The sequence below is a fragment of the Salvelinus sp. IW2-2015 genome, linkage group LG16 (genome assembly GCF_002910315.2).
Source record: "Salvelinus sp. IW2-2015 linkage group LG16, ASM291031v2, whole genome shotgun sequence".
NCBI lineage: Eukaryota > Metazoa > Chordata > Actinopteri > Salmoniformes > Salmonidae > Salvelinus > Salvelinus sp. IW2-2015.
Genome location: NC_036856.1, coordinates 42495477 through 42522624, shown reverse-complemented (window position 1 = coordinate 42522624; position 27148 = coordinate 42495477). Strand labels below are relative to the sequence as shown.

Genomic DNA, 27148 nt, shown 5'->3' with positions numbered 1-27148 from the left:
GTTGCAACAATGGTGGTGGATAATTTTAGAAAGAGAGGGTCCAGATTGTCTAGCCCAGCTGATTTGTACAGGTCCAGGTTTTGCAGCTCTTTCAGAACATCTGCTATCTGGATTTGGGTGAAGGAGAAGCTGGGGAGGCTTGGGCAAGTAGCTGCGGGGGGTGTGGAGCTGATGGCCGAGGATGGGGTAGCCAGGAGGAAAGCATGGCCAGCCGTAGAGAAATGCTTATTGAAATTCTCATGAAATTCATGTTTTAGTGCTGGTCGATGGCAGTCAGGTCTGGAGTGAACCAAGTGCTATATCTGTTCTTAGTTTTACATTTTTTGAAAGGTAAGCCTTTCTAACATGTTTTTTTTTAAGATACCATGAAGAACTGCAAAAGTTTTGCTAATCCTCTCCACTTTCTGGAGAACTGAGTTTTGAAATCAGTGGAATGCCAGTGGAAGCAGAATATGATAGCCAAGGAGATGGAGAAAGTCCAGGCATTTGATTGCAAATATGCGGAGGGAGTTGAAAAGAGAACGCACAGAAAGCTGTTGTATAAAACACCTGTTTCTGGATTATATCTTCAAATGAAGGGCAACCATTGCATCCGTGACAGAGAGGGAGARGCGTACATCCATGTATGCTTCTAATTTTGCAAGTTAATGCGTACTGTTAGCTAGCTAGCTAATGTTACCTGGCTGGCTGGTTCGCTTGCTAATTCTATGTGTATGATCTGAGTAGTAATATTATCCATATCTCAGAGTAATTTGCATTGCTAGTTATAGCCTAATGTTAGCTAGCTAACATTGAACCTAGTTGGTTAGCTTTAGCTACTTGTAGATTCATGCAGGGTAGTAATGTTATGAGATGGGATTATGGTTCATTATTTAGCTAGCTAGCTACATGTCTAAACAAAAGACTCCACTATGCATGTAACCATTTTACTGTACAGTTTACACCTTCTGTATCCTGTGCATGTGACAAATAAACTTTTATTTCATTATATATATTGTGTGTTTACCAGAGACGGTAATGTGAATAACAACATGACCTGCACCAAAGTCAAATTAGAATATAACGTTAGGCCAACGAGACAGTGTCCATGTTCTAAAATTCACCGGTAGAATGTCAAGCTTTTATTTCATCACAGTCACAACCGTAAGCTATTTTCTGTAATTCATTTGCCATTAACTTATAAATAATGATCTTGTTGTGAGTTTATTTTCCTTTAATAATGAACACAAACTTGCTAAAGTTAAGACGTCAGCTATGATATGGTCATTATTTGATCTGGCTAGCCTGCTAACGTAACGTTAGCTAGCCAACAAGCTAGCCAATACGTTGTTTAGAAAGTTGCTTTTAGTTGCCTGGTTTGCTAGGTTGATATATACTAAATCCATTTTGAAACAGATACACCAGTTATTCTATTTTGGACCACCAGGCTGCTGATGTCATGCAGCCTGTCATTTTTGTGTTTATACTTTTTCACAAGTTTTCATAAGTCATAAGTCACAAGTTTGATGTCGAACGACAATAGAATGTTCATGATGTCACTGTGACAACTGTACACAGAAATGTCGATAGAGGTAGCATAAACCAGCCTTTAGTCGTGAAATCTTTGGTTGTTTAGTACACTACTGTACGCACTCTGTTTAGCACATAGCCTCACATGTGAATGCTTAAAGAGATGGGTGGGGATATGGCTTAAGAGGGGGTTTTGTGCTTGATACTGTAGGCCTGTCTTACTGTCAGAGAAACACAGGAGAACCATTCAACATCCCACTAATCACACACCAAAGACATCCATGATAATATATGCTTTACATTGCGAACAGCAATTAAACTCTTTCTATTTCTAATAGAATGTAACCATTAACAAGCCAACCAGTGGGCAAAACTGACAATAAACTCATGCATCCTGGTGCACTGGACGTGAATACAAATTAGCACCAAGGACATCTATACTCTGTTAGGGAAGGCCAAATGAAGGCAATTCTGAACAGATGCACACGAGCGCGCGCACACACACAGACACACACAGAGAGAGGTATAGTGTTTTCTTTGGAGATTGCGTTACAGTGGGGCGAGGAGAGAGAGAGAGAGGCGGGCTCAGTAATGGGGACTTACTTAAATACCTTGCAAGTCAACCAGCAAGACACAGAGCACTCAGCTGTTTGCATTGACAATAATATGGACGGATTGAAACTTCAACTGATCTAACATATTGTATAGTTGGCGTGTCTGCGCGTTTGGGGTCAGCATGAGCGGGGACTGCACGAGCTACTACAACGCAGAGAAAGTGCTCGTAAACGAGTTCATGTGCCCTAAACCGGACAACGATGCAGGAGCTCTTTTCTGCTGTGGCTTCAATGACATGAAATACTGTTGTGATGACCCCAACAGTTTTTTCCCATACGAGTATGGATACATGTGGTGGTTGAGGTAAGAATAAGAATGTAACTATGCTAATGTATAAGGAATGCCTATTACACTTTGCACTGCACTCTTTCTTTTATACAGTGAATTTCTCTCTGGCAACTCCCAAATGTGGTAGGTGTATTGGTGAAAATATGTATTGGTGTATTGGTAAAACGCAACTACAATGCTAGAAGCCATGCATCAATGGCTCCATCAACACATCACAGGAAGGTGCTTGTTGCATTATGTAAACCTATAAGTGAAAATGAATGCTGTCAAGTCCCCACATTAACATACTCATATAAAACAAATCTAATGATGATGAAGCCAGTGGATTTAAGAATAAGAACACTCTCATTTACAGCGACCTTTGCAGCATTGCAGTGTAGGAGAGGTGAAGACTTCAACAAGCAAATTAGTAGGAAATGTGGAAAATTAGATGCTCTTGATATTGTGAGGATCCAGATCTGAGTTTCTACAAAAATGCATTGAAATGTCAGAGAATAGCCTACGAAAGTGTTAAACTTGAAGGGAATTTTGTATTTGGGTCTTTTTTTAATTGAATTTCAACTTGATGTCACAGATAGGTCTGCAAAATGCTTTGACATATGAAATGAGTGTTCTAATGACAGTAGCATGCCATAAACACTTCCCATGAACACTTAATTGGATGTTTAGCCAGTGATACAAAAGCTATTATATGAGTCATTCAGAAGCTGTCAGAAGGCACATTGTACTACTGTACTATAACGTCTTCTTCACGATGTGAAGATGATGGAGCCAGCTGTCGAGTCTGTCAGGCAGGTAGTCATCATGTTTAAAAGCCACCTTAAAGCACCAATCTGCAGTTCAAACAATAAACAGTTGAGGGATGCAGCTTGAGAAACTCTAGACAGAGCCATGGATGCAAGGACTGACCATCCATGAGATAAAAATGATAGTTTTAAGCATGTTTTGAAGCTAGAAAAGTGTTTGTTATCATTGACTTTGTTTACAAACATTGGAGTAAAACAAAAATCAATGGCTATACATATATCATTCATTTAACAGTCTAAAAATTAATGTAGCAACTGCGGATTGCTCCTTTACTGCATTATTCAGTTATTCACTTATACAGGCTTTTTAATATTTCCATGGAGTCAGTCCTTCAAACCACCCAACATTATGTGGGGGTTCCGTTTTCTCCTACAAATACAGTAGTATCCTGTAGCGATATTGTGTTTGAGCAGTAGCTGTCTTACAATCTCTTTCATTCACATGGTAACAAAACGCCTGGCTATCCTGTAGTGTTTGTGATATTGTATAGTTGTAGTTCAATGTTTTTAATAAAAGGCTGCGAGGCTCCCTGTGAGGCTCCCTACAGGGAAAACAGGAAACTAAGACATAACAGACATAATGGCCAAAGCCATAAAAAGCATAAAGGGTAAAAAGGAAGAGGCGACACTTAAAGTACATTGTCTATTGTCTAGGACAGGAAACTAAAGCAAGGCCATAAGTGCATAGAATGGCTGGACATACCGAGGTCAGAGGGACACACAAAGGAGGGGGCCAGCCAAATGACCAACAGATGGACTATAGGCATAATACATATTTATTTTAGGACACGAGAGGGTCCTGTCACCATTGTAATCTAATCAAGAGCGGATACAGGYGTTATTGGGCATGAACAAGCAGGAAGTTTGAAATGAAAGATAATAGTGACAGACGGACTAAGGGAAGGAACTTCATTTGCATATGGGATGGACTCATTTGATGTATGTGTATAAGAACAGAGCCAGTGCTTATGGAAGTTGGTCTTTTCCGCGGACTGACGCGGCTTCTGATATTTTATATTAAAAGCCTATATTGAATTTACAAGTTCTTGTAAGAGTGTTATATTTCTGAGACGATTATCCACGACACATCCCCTCTCCTTCTGATCTAGTTCTATAAATAGATCACAAGGGCAACCTGTGGAGAAAGAAAGTCATTTTGAAAGGGCTTCCCGTGGACCTGTGGAGAAAGAAAGTCATCTTGAAAAGGCTTCTTGTTGACCTGTGGAGGAAGAAAGCCATCTTGAAAGGGCTTCCTGAGGATTCCACAGTGAATGACTGATCATAGAGAGATCACATGAACAAGGGTTGCTGCTGTGAAAGAAGTGAAAGAAGTCCTTACAGAACTGAACGTAAAAGTTTATGATTTTAATCCCATGGCAGAGAGCAGAGAGTGATGCAGGTGTTCATAAGTGTTCCTTTGATGCCTTGGTTAACTTCTCTAGGGTAGGGGGCAGCATTCGGAATTTTGGATGAAAAGCATGCTGACTTCTGATCCTCACAGCTAGCTTGCAGCTAGCGCAGCTAGCGCCACTGCCACGAAGCTAGCACCAGTTAGCAAACACAATTCTACAATTCACAACCTCTCTTTCGCCATCCGGCTTGGATTCTCTGGATTCTCTGTCGACACGACCACGTCTGAGCAGACCCCCTCCGTCTGAGCAGACCACCCCCCGGGCTACTAACTTTAAACGCAGCGTGCTAGCTTAGTGGAGGCCTCCCTGCTCCATCTACGGCTGCCCCCTGGACACTATGATCACTTGGCTACATAGCTGATGCATGCTTGACTGTCCATTAATTCACGGTACTCCATTCTGTTATTTGTGTGTATTCTAGTCCGGCTCCTGCTGTACTTTAACTCAGGATCTGTGTGTAGTTAATCCGACCCTCTCTGCCTAGTCGTCGCCATTTTACCTGTTGTTGCTGTGTTAGACTAGCACCCTGTTATTGCTGCTGTTATCTTACCTGTTGTTTTAGCTAGCTCTCCCAATCAAGACCTGCAATCACTTTATGCCTTATTGTATGTCCTCCTCAAATATCAATATGCCTTGCATACTGTTGTTCAGGCTAGTTATCATTATCATTGTTTTGGTTTTGCAATGGACCCTGTAGTTCCACTCTCCGTACCTCTGATACCCCTTGTCCCACCCCCCACACATGCAGTGACCTCACCCATTGAGACCAGCATGTCCAGAGATACAACCTCTCTTATAATCACCCAGTGCCTGGGCTTGCCTCCGCTGTACCGCGCCCCACCATACCCCTGTCTGCACATTATGCCCAGAATCTATTCTACCACGCCCATAAATCTGCTCCTTTTATTCTTGTCCCCAACGCTCAGGCGACCAGTTTGATAGCCTTTAGCCGCACCCTCATCCTACTACTCCTCTGTTCCTCGGTGATGTGGAGGTAAACCCAGCCCTGCATGTCCAGTCACCCTCATTTGTTGACTTCTGTGATTGAAAAAGCCTTGGCCTCATGCATGTCAACATCAGAAAGCCTCCTCCCTAAGTTTGCCTTACTCACCGCTTTAGCACACTCTGCCAATCCTGATGTCCTTGCCGTGTCCGAATCCTGGCTTAGGAAGGCCACCAAAAATTCTGAGATTTCCATACCCAACTATAACACTTTCCGTCAAGATAGAACTGCCAAAGGGGGAGGAGTTGCAATCTACTGCAGAGATAGCCTGCAAAGTTCTGTCATTACTTTCCAGGTCTATGCCCAAACAGTTCGAACTTCTAATTTTAAAAAATTAATCTCTCAGAAATAAGTCTCTCACTGTTGCCGCCTGCTACCCGACCCCCCTCAGCTCCCAGCTGTCCCTGGACACCATTAGTGAATTGATCGCTCCCCATCTAGCTTCAGAGTTTGTTCTGTTAGGTGACCTAAACTGGGATATGCTTAACACCCCGGCAGTCCTACAATCCAAGCTGATGCCCTCAATCTCAACAAATCATCAAGGAACCCCACAGTACAACCCTAAATCCGTAAACATGGGCACCCTAATAGACATTATCCTGACCAACCTGCCCTCCAAATACACCTCTGCTGTCTTCAATCAAGATCTCAGCGATCACTGCCCATTGCCTGTATTCCGCCACGGGTCCGCGGTCAAACGACCACCCCTCATCACTGTCAAACGCTCCCTAAAACACTTCTGCGAGCAGGCCTTTCTAATCGACCTGGCCGGTAACCCTGGAAGGATGATTGACCTCATCCCGTCAGTTGGAGATGCCTGGTCATTCTTTAAATGTTACTTCCTCACCATATTAGACCAGCATGCTCCGTTCAAAAAATGCAGAACCAAGAACAGATATAGCCCTTGGTTCACTCCAGACCTGACTGCCCTCGACCAGCACAAAAACATCCTGGTGGCGAACTGCAATAGCATCGAAGAGCCCCCGCGATATGCAACTGTTCAGGGAAGTCAGGAACCAATACACGCAGTCAGTCAGGAAAGCAAAGGCCAGCTTTTTCAAGCAAAATTCGCATCCTGTAGCTCTAACTCCAAAAGTTCTGGGATACTGTAAAGTCCATGGAGAACAAGAGCACCTCCTCCCAGCTGCCCACTGCACTGAGGCTAGGTAACACGTTTCACACCGATAAATCGTAGTAATCGAAGACTTCAACAAGCATTTCTCAATGGCTGGCCATGCTTCCTCCTGGCGACTCCAACCTTGGCCAACAAGCCCCGCCCCCCCGCTGCTACTCGCCCAAGCCTCCCCAGCTTCTCCTTTACCCAAATCCAGATAGCAGATGTTCCGAAAGAGCTGGAAAACCTGGACCCATACAAATCAGCTGGGCTTGACAATCTGGACCCCTATTTCTGAAACTGTCGCCGCCATTGTCGCACCCCCTATTACCAGCCTGTTCAACCTCTCCTTCGTATCATCTGAGATCCCAAGGATTGGAAAGCTGCCGCGGTCATCCCCACTTCAAAGGGGGAGACACCCTGGACCCAAACTGTTACAGAACTATATCCATCCTGCCCTGCCTATCTAAGGTCTTCGAAAGCCAAGTCAACAAACAGATCACTGACCATCTCGAATCCCCACCGTACCTTCTCCGCTGTGCAATCCGGTTTCCGAGCCGGTCACGGTGCACCTCAAGCCACGCTCAAGGTACTAAACGATATCATAACCGCCATCGATAAAAGACATTACTGTGCAGCCGTCTTCATCGACCTGGCCAAGGCTTTCGACTCTGTCAATCACCATATTCTTATCGGCAGACTCAGTAGCCTCGGTTTTTCTAATGACTGCCTTGCCTGGTTCACCAACTACTTTGCAGACAGAGTCAGTGTGTCAAATCGGAGGCATGTTGTCCGGTCCTCTGGCAGTCTCTATGGGGGCACCACAGGGTTCAATTCTCGGGCCGACCTTTTCTCTGTATACATCAATGATGTTGCTCTTGCTGCGGGCGATTCCCTGATCCACCTTCTACGCAGACCGACACCATTCTATATACTTCCGGCCTTCCTTGGACACTGTGCTATCTAACCTCCAAACGAGCTTCAATGCCATACAACACTCCTTCCGTGGCCTCCAACTGCTCTTAAACGCTAGTAAAAAACAAATGCATGCTTTTCAACCGTTCGCTGCCTGCACCCGCACGCCCGACTAGCATCACCACCCTGGACGGTTCCGACCTAGAATATGGACATCTATAAGTACCTAGGTGTCTGGCTAGACTGCAAACTCTCCTTCCAGACTCATATCAAACATCTCCAATCCAAAATAAATCAAAGATCGGCTTTCTATTCCGCCAACAAAGCCTCCTTCACTCACGCCGCCAAACTTACCCTAGGAAAACTGACTATCCTACCGATCCTCGACTTCGGCGATGTCATCTACAAAATAGCTTCCAAACTCTACTCAGCAAACTGGATGCAGTTATCACAGTGCCATTCATTTTGTTACTAAAGCCACCTTATACGACCACCACTGCGACCTGTATGCCTAGTCGCTGGCCCTCGCTACATGTCGTCGTCAGACCCACTGGCTCCAGGTCATCTACAAGGCTATGCTAGGTAAAGTGCGCCTTTATCTCAGTTCACTGTCACGATGCTACACCACCCGCAGCACGCGCTCCAGCAGTGTATCTCACTGATCATCCCTAAAGCTAAAACCTCATTTGGACGCCTTTCCTTCCAGTTCTCTGCTGCCTGCACTGGAACGAATTGCAAAAAAATCTCTGAAGTGGAGACTTTTATCTCCCTCAACAACTTTTAAAAATCTGCATCCGAGCAGGCTAACGATCGCTGCAGCTGTAATAGTCCATCTGTAAACTACCCACCCAAATTTACCTCCTCACCCCATACGCTTATCTAATTTATTTACTTTTCTGCTCTTTTGCACACCAGTATCTCTCATTGCACATGATCACTGATGATTATCACTCCATGTTAAATCTGCTAAATTGTAATTATTCGATTTATTGCCTACCTCATGCCTTTTGCACACATTGTATATAGATTCTCTTTTTTTTCTACCATGTTATTGACTTGTTTATTGTTTACTCCATGTGTAACTCTGTGTTGTCTGTTCACACTGCTATGCTTTATCTTGGCCAGGTCGCAGTTGCAAATGAGAACTTGTTCTCAACTAGCCTACCTGGTTAAATAAAGGTGAAAAAAAAAATAAAAAAAAATGCCCAAATTAAACTGCCAGCTACTCATCCCCAGAAGATAAGATATGCATAGTATTAGTAGATTTGGATAGAAAACACTCTGACGTTTCTAAAACGGTTTGAATCATGTCTGTGAGTATAACAGAACTTATTTAGCAGGCGAAACCCCGAGGACAAACCATTCAGATTTGTTTTTTTGAGGTCACTCTCTTTTCAATGGATTTTCATTGGGAAAACAGATTTCTAAGGGACCTGCTTGCAGTTCCTACCGCTTCTACTGGATGTCAACAGTCTTGAGAAATTGGTTGAGGTTATTCCTTTGTGTAATGAAGAAGTACGGCCATCTTGAACGAGAGTCACTCGAGGTGTCCTGTTAGATAGAAGCGCGTGACCAGAAAGCTAGCTATAGTTGGTTTTAATCCTGTATTGAACACAGATCATCCCGTCTTCAATTTTATCAATTATTAACGTTAAAAAATACCTAAAGTTGTATTACAAAAGTAGTTTACAATTAAATGGACATTTTGGATATATATATCGACGGAATTAATCGAACAAAAGGACCATTTGTGATGTTTATGGGACATATTGGAGTGCCAACAACAGAAGCTCGTCAAAGTTAAGGCATGAATTATATTTGTATTTCTGCGTTTTGTGTCGCGCCTGCAGGGTTGAAATATGCTTATCTCTCTTTGTTTACAACGGTGCTATCCTCAGATAATAGCATCGTTTGCTTTCGCCAAAAGGCCTATTTGAATTCTGACATGTTGGCTGGATTCACAACCAGTGTAGCTTTAATTTGGTATCTTTCATGTGTGATTTAATGAAAGTTAGATTTTTATAGTAATTTTTATAGTAATTAATTTGAATTTGGCACTCTGCATTTTCTCAGGCTTTTTGCCAAGTGAGACAGTAGTGTCCCGCCTAAACTCTGAATTTTGGATATAAATATGAACTTTACCGAACAAAACATGCATGTATTGTGTAACATGAAATCCTATGAGTGTCATCTGATGAAGTTCATCAAACGTTAGTGATTCATTTTATCTCTATTTCTGCTTTTTGTTACTCCTCTCTTTGGCTGGAAAAATGGCTGTCTTTTTCTGTGACTTGGCTCATACCTAACATAATCGTTTGGTGTGCTTTCGTCGTAAAACCTTTTTGAAATCGGACACTTTGGCTGGATTTACAACAAGTGTATCTTTAAAATGGTGTAAAATACTTGTATGTTTGAGGAATTTAAATTATGGGATTTCTGTTGTTTTGAATTTGGCGCCCTGCAGTTTCACTGGCTGTTGACGAGGTGGGACGCTACCGTCCCACATACCCTAGAGAAGTTAATAACAGTAAGTTGAAAATTATACATCAGGCTTAGGTTAGACATTACTATGTGCTTGTGTGTGAGTGTCTGTTTGTGTGTGTGCGTGTGCGCGTGCACGTGCCAAACATAATATAAATCTCAAAATAATCTGTTGCTGATCCTAATGCCTTTTCAAAAAGCTGCTCTGTGTCTTTTTCAGACTCATTCATCATTATTGTTAAGTTGTGGCACTGGCATCTTGTGGCAACAGTGATCTGTCTTCATAAACCACTATAGGCTCTTTCAGAATGCATATTAAATGCACTTGTGATTGATTGATAATATTCCACCTGACTAGGCACTGATACAGGATAACTATTCCCTCCACTCTCTTGTGCTTTAAGTTTTAGGTGATACTTAATTGATTTGATTGATTTAACAGTCAATTAGTTTGATTGAAGTTGTTTTCTTAGGTGCTTTGCATTTTGTGTAAAAAAACGAAGAAAGCTCTAGTTTCTGATTGGGAATGAAACACCAGTCAGTCAAAGCAGAAATGAAAAGTAATGGCAAATAGTCTGGTATAATTTCAAATTAAAATACTTAGAGGCAGTGATTGTAGATATCATAAAAGTTTTTTTTTCATCAAAGGACTTTTCTTCTCATTTCAGTGGAATGCATGTGTCAGCAATGCATACAGTGGAAGAATTTCATTTGAATTTGAAGTTGAACGTTGTCAAAGTGGAAATTATGTTTTGCCTTTGATCACACTCAACAGTCTCTCAGCTACTGCTTCACAACTTCTAAAACATATGATAACATTTTCAAACGTCAAAAAAAGTTTATATCTTTGAAAGTGCATAGAAGAAGTTAAATATCTCTTGTTTTCTTCCTCTCCTATTCTCTCTTTCATTTGTCTGCTGTACTTTATATTCCCTTTTCTCTTTCATTCGTTCCATGAAATTCTCTCTCTCGCTCTTGCTCTCTCTGTCTCGCTCCCTCTCTCTGTCTCTGTCACTCTGTCTCTCTCTCGTCTTTCTCTCTCTCTATCGCTCTCTCACTCACACTCCCTCTCTCTATTCCTCCCCTCTTCTCGCCCACTCTGTCTGACAGTCTGGGAGCGCTGGTTGGCCTGTCCATAGCAGCTGTGGTCCTGCTAGCGTTCATCATCACTGTCTGTGTCCTGTGCTATCTGTTCATTGCGACCAAACCCAGAGGCCTTGACAACGGACTGCCCCTCATAGCACCAGGTATGTCACCAACTGTATGACCCACTATTACAAGGCAAGGGTCGTATTCACTACGCACCAAACGGAAGAAAACTGAAACAGGGAGGGACTACCTGTTTTCTGTTAAAAAGCGCTTTGCTACGTTGTGCCCCAATGAATAGGACCCATGCCAAAAGAGCCTATAGAATCCAATATAGTATCATATGTTCATTTATCCCACCCTCAAGGTGCTTTAATGCTACAGTATATGATGGAAACAGAAGATATGAACAGAAGTAAAGCTCATCTCTATGGAAATAATTTTAATTTGACATGCCAGAAGGGCTTGGGGCATCTGTCTTCTGTGGTTCCAGTAGCACTCAGATTCAGATTGGAATGACTTCTAGTGTATAGGATGCAGTAAGATGGCCATTCCTTAGTACAGTAGGAACAAATAACATTGAAAACAGGGGCTGATTATGAATGCTCTAGCAAAGGGCTCCTACAGTGGCTCAATGACTTTCCACTTATCTGGAGGCCACACAGGCAGAATAACCTCCAAGCCTTAAAATCCATTATCATCCTAGATACCAAGGTTGTACTTAATATAAGTAGCCTTCTTACAATAAAAGTTCATTGTGAGAAAGAGAGTGAGAGAGTCAGTATAAAATGTGCGTGTGAGCAAATTAAGTGAGTGTGTGTGTTGAAGTGTCAGTGTGCGTGAGTGTGTAGAGTCCTGTGAGTGTGCATAGAGATAAAAATACAAGGGTAATGTCACGTTCTGACCATAGGTCTTGTGTGTTTTGCTTGTTTTAGTGTTGGTCAGGACGCATTCTATGTTGTGTGTCTAGTTTGTCTGTTTCTATGTTTGGCCTAATATGGTTCTCAATCAGAGGCAGATGTTTTGTGTTGTCTCTGATTGGGAATCATATATAGGTGGCTTGTTTTGTGTTGGGGTTTGTTGGGTGGTGGTTTCCTGTCTTTGTGTTTTCTCTGCACCAGCTAGGACTGTATCGGTTTGCCACATTTTGTAATTGTTAAGTGTTCACGTTTATCGTCATTATTAAATATGTTGAGCACAAACTACGCTGCGTCTTGGTCCGATCCCTGCTACACCTTCTCTTCTCGTGAAGAGGAGGAAGGCTGCCGTTACAGGTAAACTCAGATAGTCCGTGTAGCCATTTTGTTAGCTATTTAGCAATTTTATGGCTTGGGGATTGAAACTGTTCAGGAGACTGTTGGTGTCAGACTTGATGCACCAGTACCGCTTGCCTTGCGGAAGCAGAGAGAATAGTCTATGGCTTGGGTGGCTGGAGTCTTTAAACTTGGGAATACCCCCCCCCTTTCAATTTCCGCCTGAAGACATACCAAATCTAACTGTCTCTAGCTCAGGCCCAGGAGCAAGGATATGCATATTCTTGGTACCATTTGAAAGAAAACACTGAAGTTTGTGTAAATGTGAATTGAATGTAGGAGAATATAACACAATAGATCTGGTTTTGATAATACAATGAAAAAAAACATACGTTTTTTCAATTTAATTGTTGTAACATCATAATCAAAATGAACAAGATAAAACTAACATCTAGATATGAATATGGGAACAATTGCAGTGGAAAACATAAGAAGGCACAAGTACTTGTGCAAAGTTTCAGAATGATAAATTCCAAAATGAGTGTGCTACATGACATTTTGCATGAGGTCACCCAGGTGTCCCACAAGTAGCCCAAATGTACCCAAGTGGCCAAATTGGTGAAGGTATACATTCTGAAACAAATAACTATATACAAAATACCAAAATGGTATTCTAACACCCCCCCCCAAAAATGAAAAAAAAATGAAAAAAAAAAAAAAAAAAAATATAATTATATTTTTTCTCTCCAAAAAATAAATAAAATATACATTTACAAAACAACATGGGTGACTATTTACACTTATAATTTGAAGACCCTCAGTCCTCTATCAAATGTAATTATAAGCCCTTCCTACATCAGCTAATATCTCAAAGTGCTGTACAGAAACCCGCCTAAACCCCAAACAGCAAGCAATGCATGTAGATGCACGGTGGCTAGGAAAAACTAGAAAGGCAAAACCTAGGAAGAAACCTAGAGAGGAACCAGGCTCTGAGGGGTGGCAGTCCTCTTCTGGCTGTGCCGGGTAGATATCGCAGTGGTTGTAGAGGGTGCAACAGGACAGCACCTCAAGAGTAAAAATGAACAGTTTAGGTAGGGTCCATAGCCGCAGGCAGAACAGTTGAAACAGCAGCAAGGTCGGGTGGACTGGGGACAGCAAGGAGTCATCATGCCAGGGGGTCATGACGCATGGTCCTGGGGCTCAGGTCCTCAGAGAAAGAAGGAGAGAAAGAGAGAGCATACTTAAATTCACACAGGATAAGACAGGAACAGTACTCCAGAATAAACAATAACCCCACCCACTTTGCCAAAGCTCTACACAATATTCTGCTGTCGATGCCAGATGCTATAGCAGTCTCTTTCTGATGTAAACGCACGAGGCGTCTACCGAGCATCTTCGGTGCATTGGTGATGAGGCCACTTCATCTAACAAAACAACAGCAAAACCTCCATGCTGTGCCCTTTTGGCCCTAGGCCCAGTCATGTCTGCAACAAATATATCTGGGCAGATGAACACTTGTGGCAGAGACAGAAGGAACAGGGCTTGGTGCAGTGGTGCTGTAGCCAGCAAGCTCCTTGATGAGCTGCTCTCTGAAGGCTTTCTGTGTGAGGAAGGGCTTTCCACAGCTCTTAGCCATTTCCTTGTGTAGGATGAATGCATTCACCACAGCAATGTCGACGAAATGATAGAAGAAAGTCTTGTACCATCGCATTGTCTTATGCAGAACATTATAATAGCCTATCAGCGCATCTGATAGGTCCACACCTCCCATGCTCTTGTTGTAGTCCTTCACTGCAGTTGGAATGGGGACATTTTTGGTGGTCCAATGCCCAGTACCATCCTTGATACGCCGGGCAACATGATCCCCATTGAAGGACTTGTGTATAGTTGAACACATCACGACTTCCCTGGTATCCATCCACTTTACAAAAAGCAGGCCATCTTCACGGATCCATCATGGTCCCCCGCTCAGCCCGCTTAGGCATGTCGTTCACCTTGGTCTTCGGAAAGCCCACCCGGTTGGTGCGAATGGTGCCACAAGCCCACACTTCCGCTCCTCAGGTCTGTGAACAGGGTAGGGCTTGTGTAGAAGTTATCCACAAATAACTTGTAGCCCTTCCCCAGCAGTTGGAAATCCAATAACTCCATCACAGAGTCATAGCTAAGTCCCTTACCAGATGCACAAGTGTTCTTCCCCTCATAGACAAAGAAATTCCATGTGTAGGCACACACAGAATCAGCCAAAACAAACAGCTTGTACCCCACTTGGTTGGCTTGTTACGCATGTATTGTTTGAGGCCAATTCTGGCCTTTGAGGCTACCATCCTCTCATCGATGGACAGGTTCTGGGCTGGCTGAAAGTAGTCTTGCAGGCCTCAACAATGCTGGAGTAGAGAGGTTTGACTTTGCACAGTCTATCAAACGTTGCTGTGCCTCTTCTCTTCTCATTCTCTCATCAACCTTTGGGTCACTGATGTGAAGAGCCTGTGAAACAACCAGAAACCTTTTGCAGGACATAACAGCCATGGGGAAAGGCAGTCGGTAGAGGGATGACGTCTTCCAGTAGTCAGTCAGGCTTTCAGCTTCACCAGCCCCATGTAGATGACCATTGAAAGGTAGCAGTAAAAGTCTGACATGGATACGGGCTTCCATGCTACCTTTTTGCCTGCCTGCTTCTTCTTCCCATACTTATTCGTGTTAACACGAGTGAACCTACAACAGAATGGGTGAAAAACAACTGGAAAAGCTCAAGTGGGCTGTATGTTGTGCTCGCGTTCACCTGAGGTCCAGGCTCCCTTTTCGGTCGGAAAGTTGGCTGGGGTGGCTCCACATCATCTTCCAGGACAGTGTGCCAACGCCCTTCTGTCCCTTCCTAGCAGGTGGCACACTTCCCCTCTTCCGCTCTTTGTCGTGCCTTCACACGGTAGATGGCCCAGAGACAGCAGGGGTCCGGCTGGAAGAACAAGTTGGCGCTGGGGGCGGTGCTGGGGCTCCCAGTCGGAATCAGTGCCACTGTGAATCAATTTTCAGTTAGAATAGTTCACATATGAGCCCTGTATCAACAGGTATAATAAACATATGCATTTTTATTGATATATATATATAGAGAGAGAACAGGCAATAGAACAAACACTGGTTTCAAATCATATTTGTGGCCATGCTACCATAAAATTGTCAAAGTACAGTACACGTGCTGGCTAGCTGTTGTGTTGGCTGCTACATTCTACAGAAATACATTCTATTTAGAGAGAGAGAACAGGCAATAGAACAAACACTGGTTTCAAATCATATTTGTGGCCATGCTACCATAAAATTGTCAAAGTACAGTACACGTGCTGGCTAGCTGGTTGTGTTGGCTGCTACATTCTACAGAAATACATTCTTATTTAGAGAGAGAGAACAGGCAATAGAACAAACACTGGTTTCAAATCAATATTGTGGCCATGCTACCATAAAATTGTCAAAGTACAGTACACGTGCTGGCTAGCTGGTTGTGTTGGCTGCTACATTCTACAGAAATACATTCTTATTTAGAGAGAGAGAACAGGCAATAGAACAACACTGGTTTCAAATCATATTTGTGGCCATGCTACCATAAAATTGTCAAAGTACAGTACACGTGCTGGCTAGCTGGTTGTGTTGGCTGCTACATTCTACAGAAATACATTCTTATTTAAGAGAGAGAAACAGGCAATAGAACAAACACTGTTTCAAATCATATTTGTGGCCATGCTACCATAAAAATTGTCAAAGTACAGTACACGTGCTGGCTAGCTGGTTGTGTTGGCTGCTACATTCTACAGAAATACATTCTTATTTAGAGAGAGAGAACAGGCAATAGAACAAAAACCTGGTTTCAAATCATATTTGTGGCCATGCTACCATAAAATTGTCAAAGTACAGTACACGTGCTGGCTAGCTGGTTGTGTTGGCTGCTACATCTACAGAAATACATTCATTATTATAGAGAGAGAGAACAGGCAATAGAACAGGAGACTGTTGGTGTCAGACTTGATGCACCAGTACCGCTTGCCTTGCGGAAGCAGAGAGAATAGTCTATGGCTTGGGTGGCTGGAGTCTTTAACAAGTTTTGTCTGGTAGAGTCATTGTAGGGCAGATCACGGTTGGATCTTCCCCTGTAATCCGTAATGGACTATAGCCCCTGTCACATGCGGCAGGTGTCGGCACCTATGTAATATGATTCCATCTTTCCTATATTGTCCTTTTGCTCGTTTGATGACTCTGTGGAGGTCGAAGCAGGAATTTTTGTACTTGTCTGCGATACCCCTGTGGGGAACCTTCACTGTGGGGACAACGTTGCTGATGCATTTCCTAATGAAGCCGGTGACAGAGGTGGTTAGCTCGTCGATGTTATCGGGGGGAGTTTCGGAACATATTTCAGTCTCCGCTAGCAAAGCAGTCCTTTAGCATAATCTCTGATTCTGATGACCAATTCTCAACAGAGCAAGTCACTGGTACTTCCTGTTGGAGCTTCTGCTTGTAAAACATGAAACAGGAGTACAGAGTCATGATCTGATTTGCCGAATGGGGGATGCAGGAGTAGGACTGTGGCGGTCATGAAATTGTCACCCGGTGATTGTCAAGCAAATTACTGCCAGACTCACTAATTTACCGTTAATTAGCTTAAACACATTTAGCATCTCCTGACTTCCATGCATAGCATACAAGCCACTGATTCAGACCTTTGTAACATCTACATTTTAAATAGTCTAATAAATGCATTTAATATATAGCCTACACCATCACAATAAATCGCACAATAGACAGATACTTTGTTGTAGACTACAGGAAAAGGAAGACCGAGCACGCCCCCATTCTCGTTGACGGGGCTGTAGTGTAGCAGGTTGAGAGCTTCAAGTTCCTTGGTGTCCAAATTGCCAACAAACTGACATGGTCCAAGCTAGAGGTCGACCGATTAATCGGCATAGTTAATTAGGGCCGATTTCAAGTTTTCATAACAATCGGTAATCAGCCTTTTTGGATGCCGATTATGGCCGATTACATTGCAATCCACGAGGAAACTGCGTGGCAGGCTGACCACCTGTTACGCGAGTGCAGCGTCAAAAGGACCTTGTGGCTGCAAGGAGCCAAGGTAAGTTGCTAGCTAGCATTAAACTTTTTTTATTTTTTAAATTTTATTTCACCTTTATTTAACCAGGTAGGCCAGTTGAGAACAAGTTCTCATTTACAACTGTGACCTGGCCAAGATAAAGCAAAGCAGTGCGACAAAAACAATGACAGTTACACATGCGATAAACAAACTTACAGTCAATAATACAGTAGAAAAATAAAATATAATCTGTATACAGTGTGTGCAAATGAAGTAAGGAGGTAAGGCAATAAATAGGCCAATGGTGGGAAAGTAATTACAATTTAGCAATTTACACTGGAGTGATATATGTGCAGATGAGGATGTGCAAGTAGAAATACTGATGTGCAAAAGAGCAGAGGGCTATTTACAGATGGGCTGTGTACAGCTACAGCGATCGGTAAGCTGCTCTGACAGCTGACGCTTAAAGTTATTGAGAGAGATATAAGTCTCCAACTTCAGGGATTTTTGCAATTCGTTCCAGTCATTGACAGCAGAGAACTGGAAGGAAAGGCGGCCAAAATAGGTGTTGGCTTTGGGTGGGTATTGCTATGGTGACCAGTGAGCTGAGATAAGGCGGAGCTATACCTAGCAAAGACTTATAGATTACCTGGAGCCAGTGGGTTTGGCGACGACTATGTAGCGAGGACCAGCCAACGAGAGCATACAGGTCGCAGTGGTGGGTTGTATATGGGGCTTTGGTGACAAAACGGATGGCACTGTGATAGACTGCATTCAATTTGCTGAGTAGAGTGTTGGAGGCTAATTTGTAAATGGCGTCGCTGAAGTCAAGGATCGGCAGGATAGTCAGTTTTACCAGGGTAAGTTTGGCAGCATGAGTGAAGGGGGCTTTGTTGCAAAATAGGAAGCCGATTCTAGATTTAACTTTGGATTGGAGATGCTTAATGTGAGTTTGGAAGGAGAGTTTACAGTCTAGCCAGACACCTAGGTATTTATAGTTGTCCACATATTCTAAGTCAGAACCGTCCAGAGTAGTGATGCTAGTCGGGCGGGCGGGTGCGGGCAGTGATCGGTTGAAGAGCATGCATTTCATTTTACTAGTATTTAAGAGCAGTTGGAGGCCACGGAAGGAGAGTTGTATGGCATTGAAGCTCGTTTGTAAACACAGTTTCCAAAGAAGGGCCAGATGTATACAGAATGGTGTCGTCCGCGTAGAGATGGATCAAAGAATCACCCGCAGCAAGAGCGACATCATTGAGATATACAGAAAAAAGAGTCGGCCCGAGAATTGAACTCTGTGGCACCCCCATAGAGACTGCCAGAGGTCTGGAAAAGAGGCCCTTTGATTTGACACACTGAACTCTATCTAAGTAGTTAGTGAACCAGGCGAGGCAATCATTAGAGAAACCAAGGTCTGTTGAGTCTGCCGATAAGAATGCGGTGATTGACAGTGTCGAAACAGTACTGTCTTTTATCGATGGCGGTTATGATATAATTTAGGACCTTGAGCGTGGCTAAGGTGCACCCGTGACCAGCTCGGAAACCAGATTGCGTAGCGGAGAAGGTACGGTGGGATTCGAAATGGTCGGTGATCTGTTTGTTCACTTGGCTTTCGAAGACTTTAGAAAGGCAGGGCAGGATGGATATAGGTCTGTAACAGTTTGGGTCTAGAGTATCTCCCCCTTTGAAGAGGGGAATGACCGCGGCCACTTTCCAATCTTTAGGAATCTCAGACGATACGAAAGAGTAATAGTAATTTTATCTTATAAAAAAACAATCAATCTTCACATAATCACTAGTTAACTACACATGGTTGATGATAATACTAGATTAACTAGCTTGTCCTGCGTTGCATACAATCAATGTGGTGCCTGTGAATTTATCATCGAATCACAGCCTACTTCAACTTCGCCAAACGGGTGATGATTTAACAAAAGATAATTCGCGAAAAAAGCACAATCGTTTCACAAATGAACCGACCCATAAACATCAATGCCTTTCTTAAAATCAATACACAGATGTATATTTTTTTAAACCTGCATATTTAGTTAAAAGAAATTCATGTTACCAGGCAATATTAACTAGGGAAATTGTGTCACTTCGCTTGCGTTCAGTGCAAGTAGAGTCAGGGTATATGCAACAGTTTGGGCCGCCTGGCTCGTTGCGAACTGTGTGAAGACCGTAATTAATTTGCCAAAATTGTACATAATTATGACATAACATTGAAGGTTGTGCAATGTAACAGCAATATTTAGACTTAGGGTTGCCACCCGTTCGATAAAATACGGAACGGTTCTGTATTTTACTGAAAGGAGAAACGTTTTGTTTTCGAAATGATCGTTTCCGGATTTGACCATATTAATGACCAAAGGCTCGTATTTCTGTGTTTATTATATTATAATTAAGTCTATGATTTGATATTTGATAGAGCAGTCTGACTGAGCGGTGGTAGGCAGCAGCTGGCTCGTAAACATTCATTCAAACAGCACTTTACTGCATTTTGCCAGCAGCTCTTAGCAATGCTTGAAGCACAGCTCTGTTTATGACTTCAAGCCTATCAACTCCCGAGATTAGGCTGGCAATACTAAAGTGCCTATAAGAACATCCAGTAGTCAAAAGTATATGAAATACAAATGGTATAGAGAGAAATAGTTGACGCGTCATAATTCCTATAGTAACTGCAACCTAAAACTTCTTAACTGGGAATATTGAAGAACTGGGAATATTGAACCACCAGCTTTCATATGTTCTCATGTTCTGAGCAAGAAACTTAAACGTTAGCTTTTTTACATGGCTGTCACGTTCCTGACCTTATTTCCTCTGTTTAGTCTTTATTTAGTTGGTCAGGACGTGAGCTGGGTGGGTATATTCTATGTTCTGTGTTTCTATGTTTAGGTTTGTCATTTGGCCTGATATGGTTCTCATTCAGAGGCTGGTGTTTTTCATTGTCTCTGATCGGGAACCATATTTAGGTAGCCTGTTTTCACTATTGGTTTGTGGGTGATTGTTTCCTGTGTCAGTGTTTGTGCCACACGGTACTGTTTTGGTTAGATTTACTTTTGTTATTTTGTATTGTGTCTTGTTCAGTTTATTATATTAAAACCATGGACACTTACTACGCTGCGTCTTGGTCCGATCCCTGCTWCACCTCCTCTTCAGACGAAGAGGAGGAAATCTGCCGTTACAATGGCACATATTGCACTTTTACTTTCTTCTCTAACACTGTGTTTTTGCATTATTTAAACCAAATTGAACATGTTTCATTATTTATTTGAGACTTAATAGATTTTATTTATGTATTATATTAAGTTAAAATAAAAGTTAATTCAGTATTGTTGTAATTGTCATTATTAGAAATATATACATAAAAATAGGCAGATTAATCGATATCGGCTTTTTCTGGTCCTCCAATAACCGGTATCGGTGTTGAAAAATCATAATCGGTCGACCTCTAGTCCAAGCACACCAAGACAGTCATGAAGAGATTACTACAAAACCTATTCCCCCTCAGGAGACTGAAAAGATTTGGCATGAGTCCTCAGATCCTCAAAAGTTTTACAGCTGCACCATCGAGAGCATCCTGACTGGTGGCATCACAGCCTGGTATGGCAACATCTCGGCCTCTGGCCGCAAGGCACTACAGAGGGTAGTGCGTACGGCCCAGTACATCACTGGGGTCAATCTTCCTGCCATCCAGGACCTTTATACCAGGCAGTGCCAGAGGAAGACCCTAAAAATGGTCAAAGACTTCATCCACCCTAGTCATAGACTGTTCTCTCTGCTACCGCATGGCAAGCGGTACCGGAGCACCAAGTCTAGGTCCAAGAGGCTTCTAAACAGCTTCTACCCCCAAGCCATAAGACTCCTGAACATCTAATCAAATGGCTACCCAGACTATTTGCATTGCCCACCCCCTCTTTTACGCCGCTGCTACTTTCTGTTATCTGTGCTTAGTCACTTTAATAACTCTACCTACATGTACATATTACCTCAATTACCTCGACACCGGTGCCCCCGCACATTGACTCTTTACTGGTACCCCCTGTATATAGTCTCGCTATTGTTATTTTACCTCTGCTCTTTAATTACTTAGTAAGCATTTCACTGTATTTGGCGCATGTGACTAATAAAAGGTGTTTTGATTTGATATGTGGTAGTGGAGTAGGGGCCTGAGGGCACACACTTAGTGTGTTGTGAATGTTTTTAAAATTGTATAACTGTCTTAACTTTGCTGGACCTCAGGAAGAGTAGCTACTGCCTTGGCAGCAGCTAATGGGGATCCATAATAAATACAAATATAAATGTCAGAGTGATTAGAGGGACAACAAAGTGCTGAGTACCAAGTTTGGTAGGCTACTAATGACCATCAGCAGCATCAGAACTTGGAGAAGCCTAATTATCATGACTAAACGGTCATGTGGAATTTGACTGCTGTCATGACTCGTAACCAGTGGTGGAAAAAGAACCCAATTGTCATACTTGACTAAAAGTAAAGATACCTAAATAGAAAATGGCTCAAGTAAAAGGGAAAGTCACCCAGTAAAATAATACTTGAGTAAAAGTCTAAAAGTATTTGGTTTTAAATATGCATATCAAAAGTAAATGTAATTGCTAAAATATACTTAAGTATCAAAAGTAAATGTATAAAAAAAAATCTAATTCCTTATATTAAGCAAACCTGACGGCACCATTTTCTTGTTTTTGTTATTTACAGATAGCCAGAGGCACACTCCAACACTCAGACATCTTTACAAACTAAGCAGTTGTGTTTAGTGAGTCCGCAAGATCAAAGGCAGTAGGGATGACCAGGAATTTTCTCTTAAGTGCGTGATTTTGACAATTTCCAGGACAGCTAAGCATTCAAAATGCAACGAATACTTTGGGTGTCAAGGAAAATCTATGGAGTAAAAATTACATTATATTCTTTAGGAATGGAGAGAAGTAAAAGTTGTAAAAAATATAAATTGTAAAGTAGAGATACCCCAAAAAACTACTTAAGTAGTACTTGGAAATATTTTTACTTAAGTACTTTACACCACTGCAGTGTGGCGATAATACGGTGGTCACCTTAACAGCCCTACACTGGAGGGCCTTGTATGCTTGCTTGTGGGTCGAGTAACAGTGGTCTAGGACTTTATCGACACTGCTGGCGAAGGAGACGTGTTGATGGAAGTTGGGCATTACGTGTCTTAATGGCGTGGAATTAACATCACCGGCAACAAGGAAATCAGCTTCTGGGTGCAAGTTTACCTGCTTGTTTATAGCCTCGTACACTTTTTTAAGTGCCAGGTGGAATGTGTACAACAGTCACAATAACAGCTGAAAACTCCCTCGAGAGGTAGAAGCGTTGGCATTTGACCATCGGGTGAACAATGGTTCTAGACTTCCACTGCGCTTGATTAAGCTCAAAATTTGTTGTTGATGAAGAGGTAAACCCCTCCCCCTCTCGATTTCCCTGACTGGATAGCCATAGAGGAAGCCTGCAGGAAGCCAGAAAGCGTCTGTTAATAGAAAAGTTCACAGTTAATTTCTTCCCACACCTGCTGAGAATTGTTTGTGTGTGCGTTTCTGTGCGCATGCGTGCGCGCGTGGTTGCCTCCAACCCACGCCTGTACCTTCCTTCACCCTGGAGGTACATGGTCACCCAACACTCTGCCTAAGTTACTTAACGAGTCTAAAGCCCATGGTACGCTGGCAAGAACTGGGGAGGATCCTTCTAATCCTTCTCTTATTCAAAAATATTTTCTATGATCTTGAACATGCCTTGGCAAAGTATTCAAATGCACATTTTTCACATTTTGTAGCCTTGGAGCCTTCAATTTGTGCAGCACATTTGAAACATGACCCTGTGTGAAGCGTACATTCTAATTTGTTTTTATTTCTCACGTGTTTGTATTTTATCTTATATTCTTACCTTTGATATACTGCATTGTTGGGAAAGAGCTTGCTAGTAAGCATTTCACTGTACTGTTTACACCTGCTGTATCCTGTGCATGTGACAAATAAACTCAGATTTTTATATGCATAAACTGAACTGGGTGAATACTTTTTCAAACTGTGTGTGTATATTTGTGAGTGTCTGTTTGTGTGCCTGCCAGGCCAGAGCAGTAACAAAATATACCCACTGCTGCCATGCTGAGAAAAACAATGAATGCTGCGTAGCCCTTGAAATGTGATGGGGAACCAGAAGAAAACACAGCCAATCCACAGTGGAGTGTACTACTGATGTTAATCCTCTGCGATCAGTTTCATAGTGGGGGATGAAACTGAGCTGATGTTGAAAGGGACGGCTGTCTGCTCGTAATTGTAATGTAGATTCATGCAAGGGCTAAAATTTGATTTGATTTGCAGCATTCAGAGTGCCTTTCGTTAACTACACAACTCTACTCTCAAAATGAAAGCGTCATTAACCAAAAAGAAAATGTTAGTCTGAAAATCAAAAAGCGTTATTTGAGATTAAATTCTGTAGCATTCTCAAAGTAAGGACTCAGGGTAGTCATTTCCATATGAAAGTCTCTCACTCACGAACACTCACTCTCAATATGCACAGTTTGACCAGTCGAGCAACGTCAACCAATAACTCCCATTGTGATTGCCTTTGTCTGATTGGTAAAGTGAACAAAATCCATTGGCTAACTGGCTACAGAGATCATGGAGTTTGAGGTTTTTATAGTGAAAAGAAAGCCCATAGAATTAGAATTGAATTAGATGTTGGACAAGTCGATTATTTGTCACTGTGTAATCAGTTCATGTGAAAGTAGACTGATTCATTTTACAAGATGGTGTACAGGATGTCCCTAATAATAATAGTGAAAGATAGATTTTTCCTATGACATGTCAAATATATCTTTAGACAGTGTCTATTTAGGATTCCTCCTTGACCTTTCCACTTGATATATATATAAGGATTTCAGTTAGCTATCCAATTGTATGCTTTCCAGCATGGCTAGTCAGAAACCATATTTTTTATGAATAAGAAGCTACTGGTTCTGGAGTATAATGAAAATAACTAACACTCAATATCAGTCAGCAGATATTTATAACATTTTAGAGCGGGGACCCATAGAGAGAAAAGCTCTCCATCTCATAGTAATGTATTACATGATTCTTCATCAGACACAAAATACAAAATGTAACTAATGTGAAAACATTGTATTTTCAGGTGCTGAACCCAGTCCACGAGAGGGGCCGAGTCGGAGTCACCCCAGTAGCCCCCCTACGGGTCCCCAAGGGTTTAAGAAGCACTTCTTGAGTGGTAAACTGGACTGTGACAACCAGCCTCCAGATCCAGACCGCCTCTTCCAGAGGTGCTTCATGGCCACCGTCACCACCATCAATGTGGAGGGGTCCTCATAGACTGGCCTAGGACTCTCAAACCAGTATAGACTGGGAGGAGAGGAGGATGGCTGTGTAAGAGGCAGAGAAGATAGGAGCATTAAATCAGACTGACAATGCATCTACTACCAGGACTCTCTTTCTCTCTCTTTTTCTCTCTATTTTTGTCTCCTCTTTAAAGGTCCAATGCAGCCTTTTACAGTATATCTCAATATCACATGATTTATGGGTAATAATTAAGTATCTTACTGTGACTGTTTTCAATTAAAATGGCCAAAGATATGCAAAAATAGCTTCTTAGCAAAGAGCAATTTCTCAAGCAAGATTTTTGCTAGGACTGTCTAGGAGTTGCCTGAGTGGAGAAGGGAACACTGAAAACTAGCTGACATTGGCAAAGAGGTTTGGAACTCTCTTTCTTATTGGGCTGTTAACTAATTTACCACCTGGTGATGTCACCAGGCAGGCCAAAACATTTCAGGCGGTCTTTTCAAACAGCTCTTACAATTAAAGGGCATTATCATAATTTCCACAATTTCACAGTATTATTCCAATCTCAAAGTGTGGAAATATATATAAAATACAGGAAAAGGGACTGCACTGGGCCTTTAACTCTCTCATACCTCCCACTCTCTGTCGGTAATAATTTGTGGCTGTCCAACTGTCGTTCTGTTGCAGCTCTGGTGAAGCTATAGGGGAAGGGTAAAGGAAGAGAGGGGAAGGGTAAAGGAAGAGAGGGGAGGGTAAAGGAAGGGGAGGCTAAAGGTGAGTAGAGGAGGGTGAAGGTGGGGAGGGGATGGTAAAGTTGGGGAGGGTAAAGGAAGTGAGGGGAGGGTGAAGGGAGGGTAAAGGAAGGAAGGGGAGGCTAAAGGTGGGGTGTTCGGGGCTTTGTTTGGTTGAATTAGGATAGGGCCTTCGTGAAATGGTTGTCATATAGGTGGTAGGGGGGGTAAAGGAAGGGAGGGAGGAAGGGAGGGTAAAGGAAGGGAGGGGGGTGAAGGGAGGGGGGGTAAAGTTAGATTAGATTTAGATCAAAACAAATCTCCTCGCATGATGACATATGAAACCTGATTTGCCTGGAAGCTAAAAAATCTAATCTGTATTTGTATAATCCAAGAAGTCAGTACTGTACCTCCAAGACACTTCATTATAGGCCATGAGATTGGTTAATTTGACAGCTTTCTGGTGCATATCATGAGTATGAACTGTTCTGTCTAAATGATGCAGTATGAGTCATCATCGTTTCATGGGCCTATATGTCTCTGCGTGGGTTGACACAAACATATTGAAATTCAAACATGCTATGACTAACTCTGCGTTGTGGTAATGTCATAACATCATGCGTGTAAAACATTTTTTTATCCACAAAACACAGGGAAAAGCACATTGAACAATCACTCCCCCCGCCCAAAAATACTATACCATACTATGAAACAAAGATAAATTATATAAAGAATGATAGTAAAAAGCTTTGGGGCACCTTAAATTAAATTTTGGGGAAAAAAGCCAACTCGGCTCCTTCATTCATTGAATCAGATGGCTCATGCATCACAAAGCCCACTGATATTGCAAACTACTTTAATGACTTTTTCAATGGCAAGATAAGCAAACTTAGGGATGACATGCCAGCAACAAATGCTGACGCTACATATCCAAGTATATCGGACCAAATTATGAAAGACAAGAATTGTACTTTTGAATTCCGTAAAGTCAGTGTGGAAGAGGTAAAACATTTTTTTGTTGACTATCAACAATGACAAGCCACCGGGGTCTGACAATCTGGATGAAAAATTACTGAGGATAATAGCAGACGATATTGCCACTCCTATTTGCCATATGTTCAATTTAAGCCTACTAGAGAGCGTGTGCCCTCAAGCCTGGAGGGAAGCGAAAGACATTCCGCTACCCAAGAATAGTAAAGCCCCCTTTACTGGCTCAAATATCCGACCAATCAGCCTCTTACCAACCCTTAGTAAATTTCTGGGAAAAATGGTGTTTGACCAGATACAATGCTATTTCACAGTAAACAAATTGACAACAGACTTTCAGCCCGCTTATAAGGAAGGAAACTCAACAAGCACAGCACTTTCACAAATGACTGATGATTGGCTGAGAGAAATTGATGATAAAATTATTGTGGGAGCTGTCTTGTTAGACTTCAGTGCAGATTTTGACATTATCAATCATAGTCTGCTGCTGGAAAAACGTATGTGTTATGGCTTTACACCCCCTGCTATAATGTGGATAAAGAGTTACTTATCTT

The 27148-nt window shown here is 42.3% G+C and overlaps 1 protein-coding gene across 1 annotated transcript; it reads left to right on the top strand.

Annotated features, from left to right (window-relative positions):
- Positions 1–2088: 2088 nt before the first annotated feature.
- On the top strand, positions 2089–25632 carry LOC111975305 (protein shisa-like-2A). Its single transcript, XM_024003513.2, has 3 exons — positions 2089–2427; positions 11254–11390; positions 24716–25632. Exons 1-3 carry the CDS (start codon positions 2246–2248, stop codon positions 24907–24909), a joined length of 513 nt encoding a protein of 170 aa, XP_023859281.1. The 5' UTR covers positions 2089–2245; the 3' UTR covers positions 24910–25632.
- The last annotated feature ends 1516 nt before the right edge of the window (positions 25633–27148 follow it).

Bases quoted from the DNA above. Each gene is read 5' to 3' on its own strand.
- LOC111975305 (XM_024003513.2), top strand. From the start codon at position 2,246: ATGAGCGGGGACTGCACGAGCTACTACAACGCAGAGAAAGTGCTCGTA. The intron at 2,428-11,253 runs GTAAGAATAAGA...TCTGTCTGACAG, and splicing joins GGATACATGTGGTGGTTGAG to TCTGGGAGCGCTGGTTGGCC. The intron at 11,391-24,715 runs GTATGTCACCAA...TTGTATTTTCAG, and splicing joins ACTGCCCCTCATAGCACCAG to GTGCTGAACCCAGTCCACGA.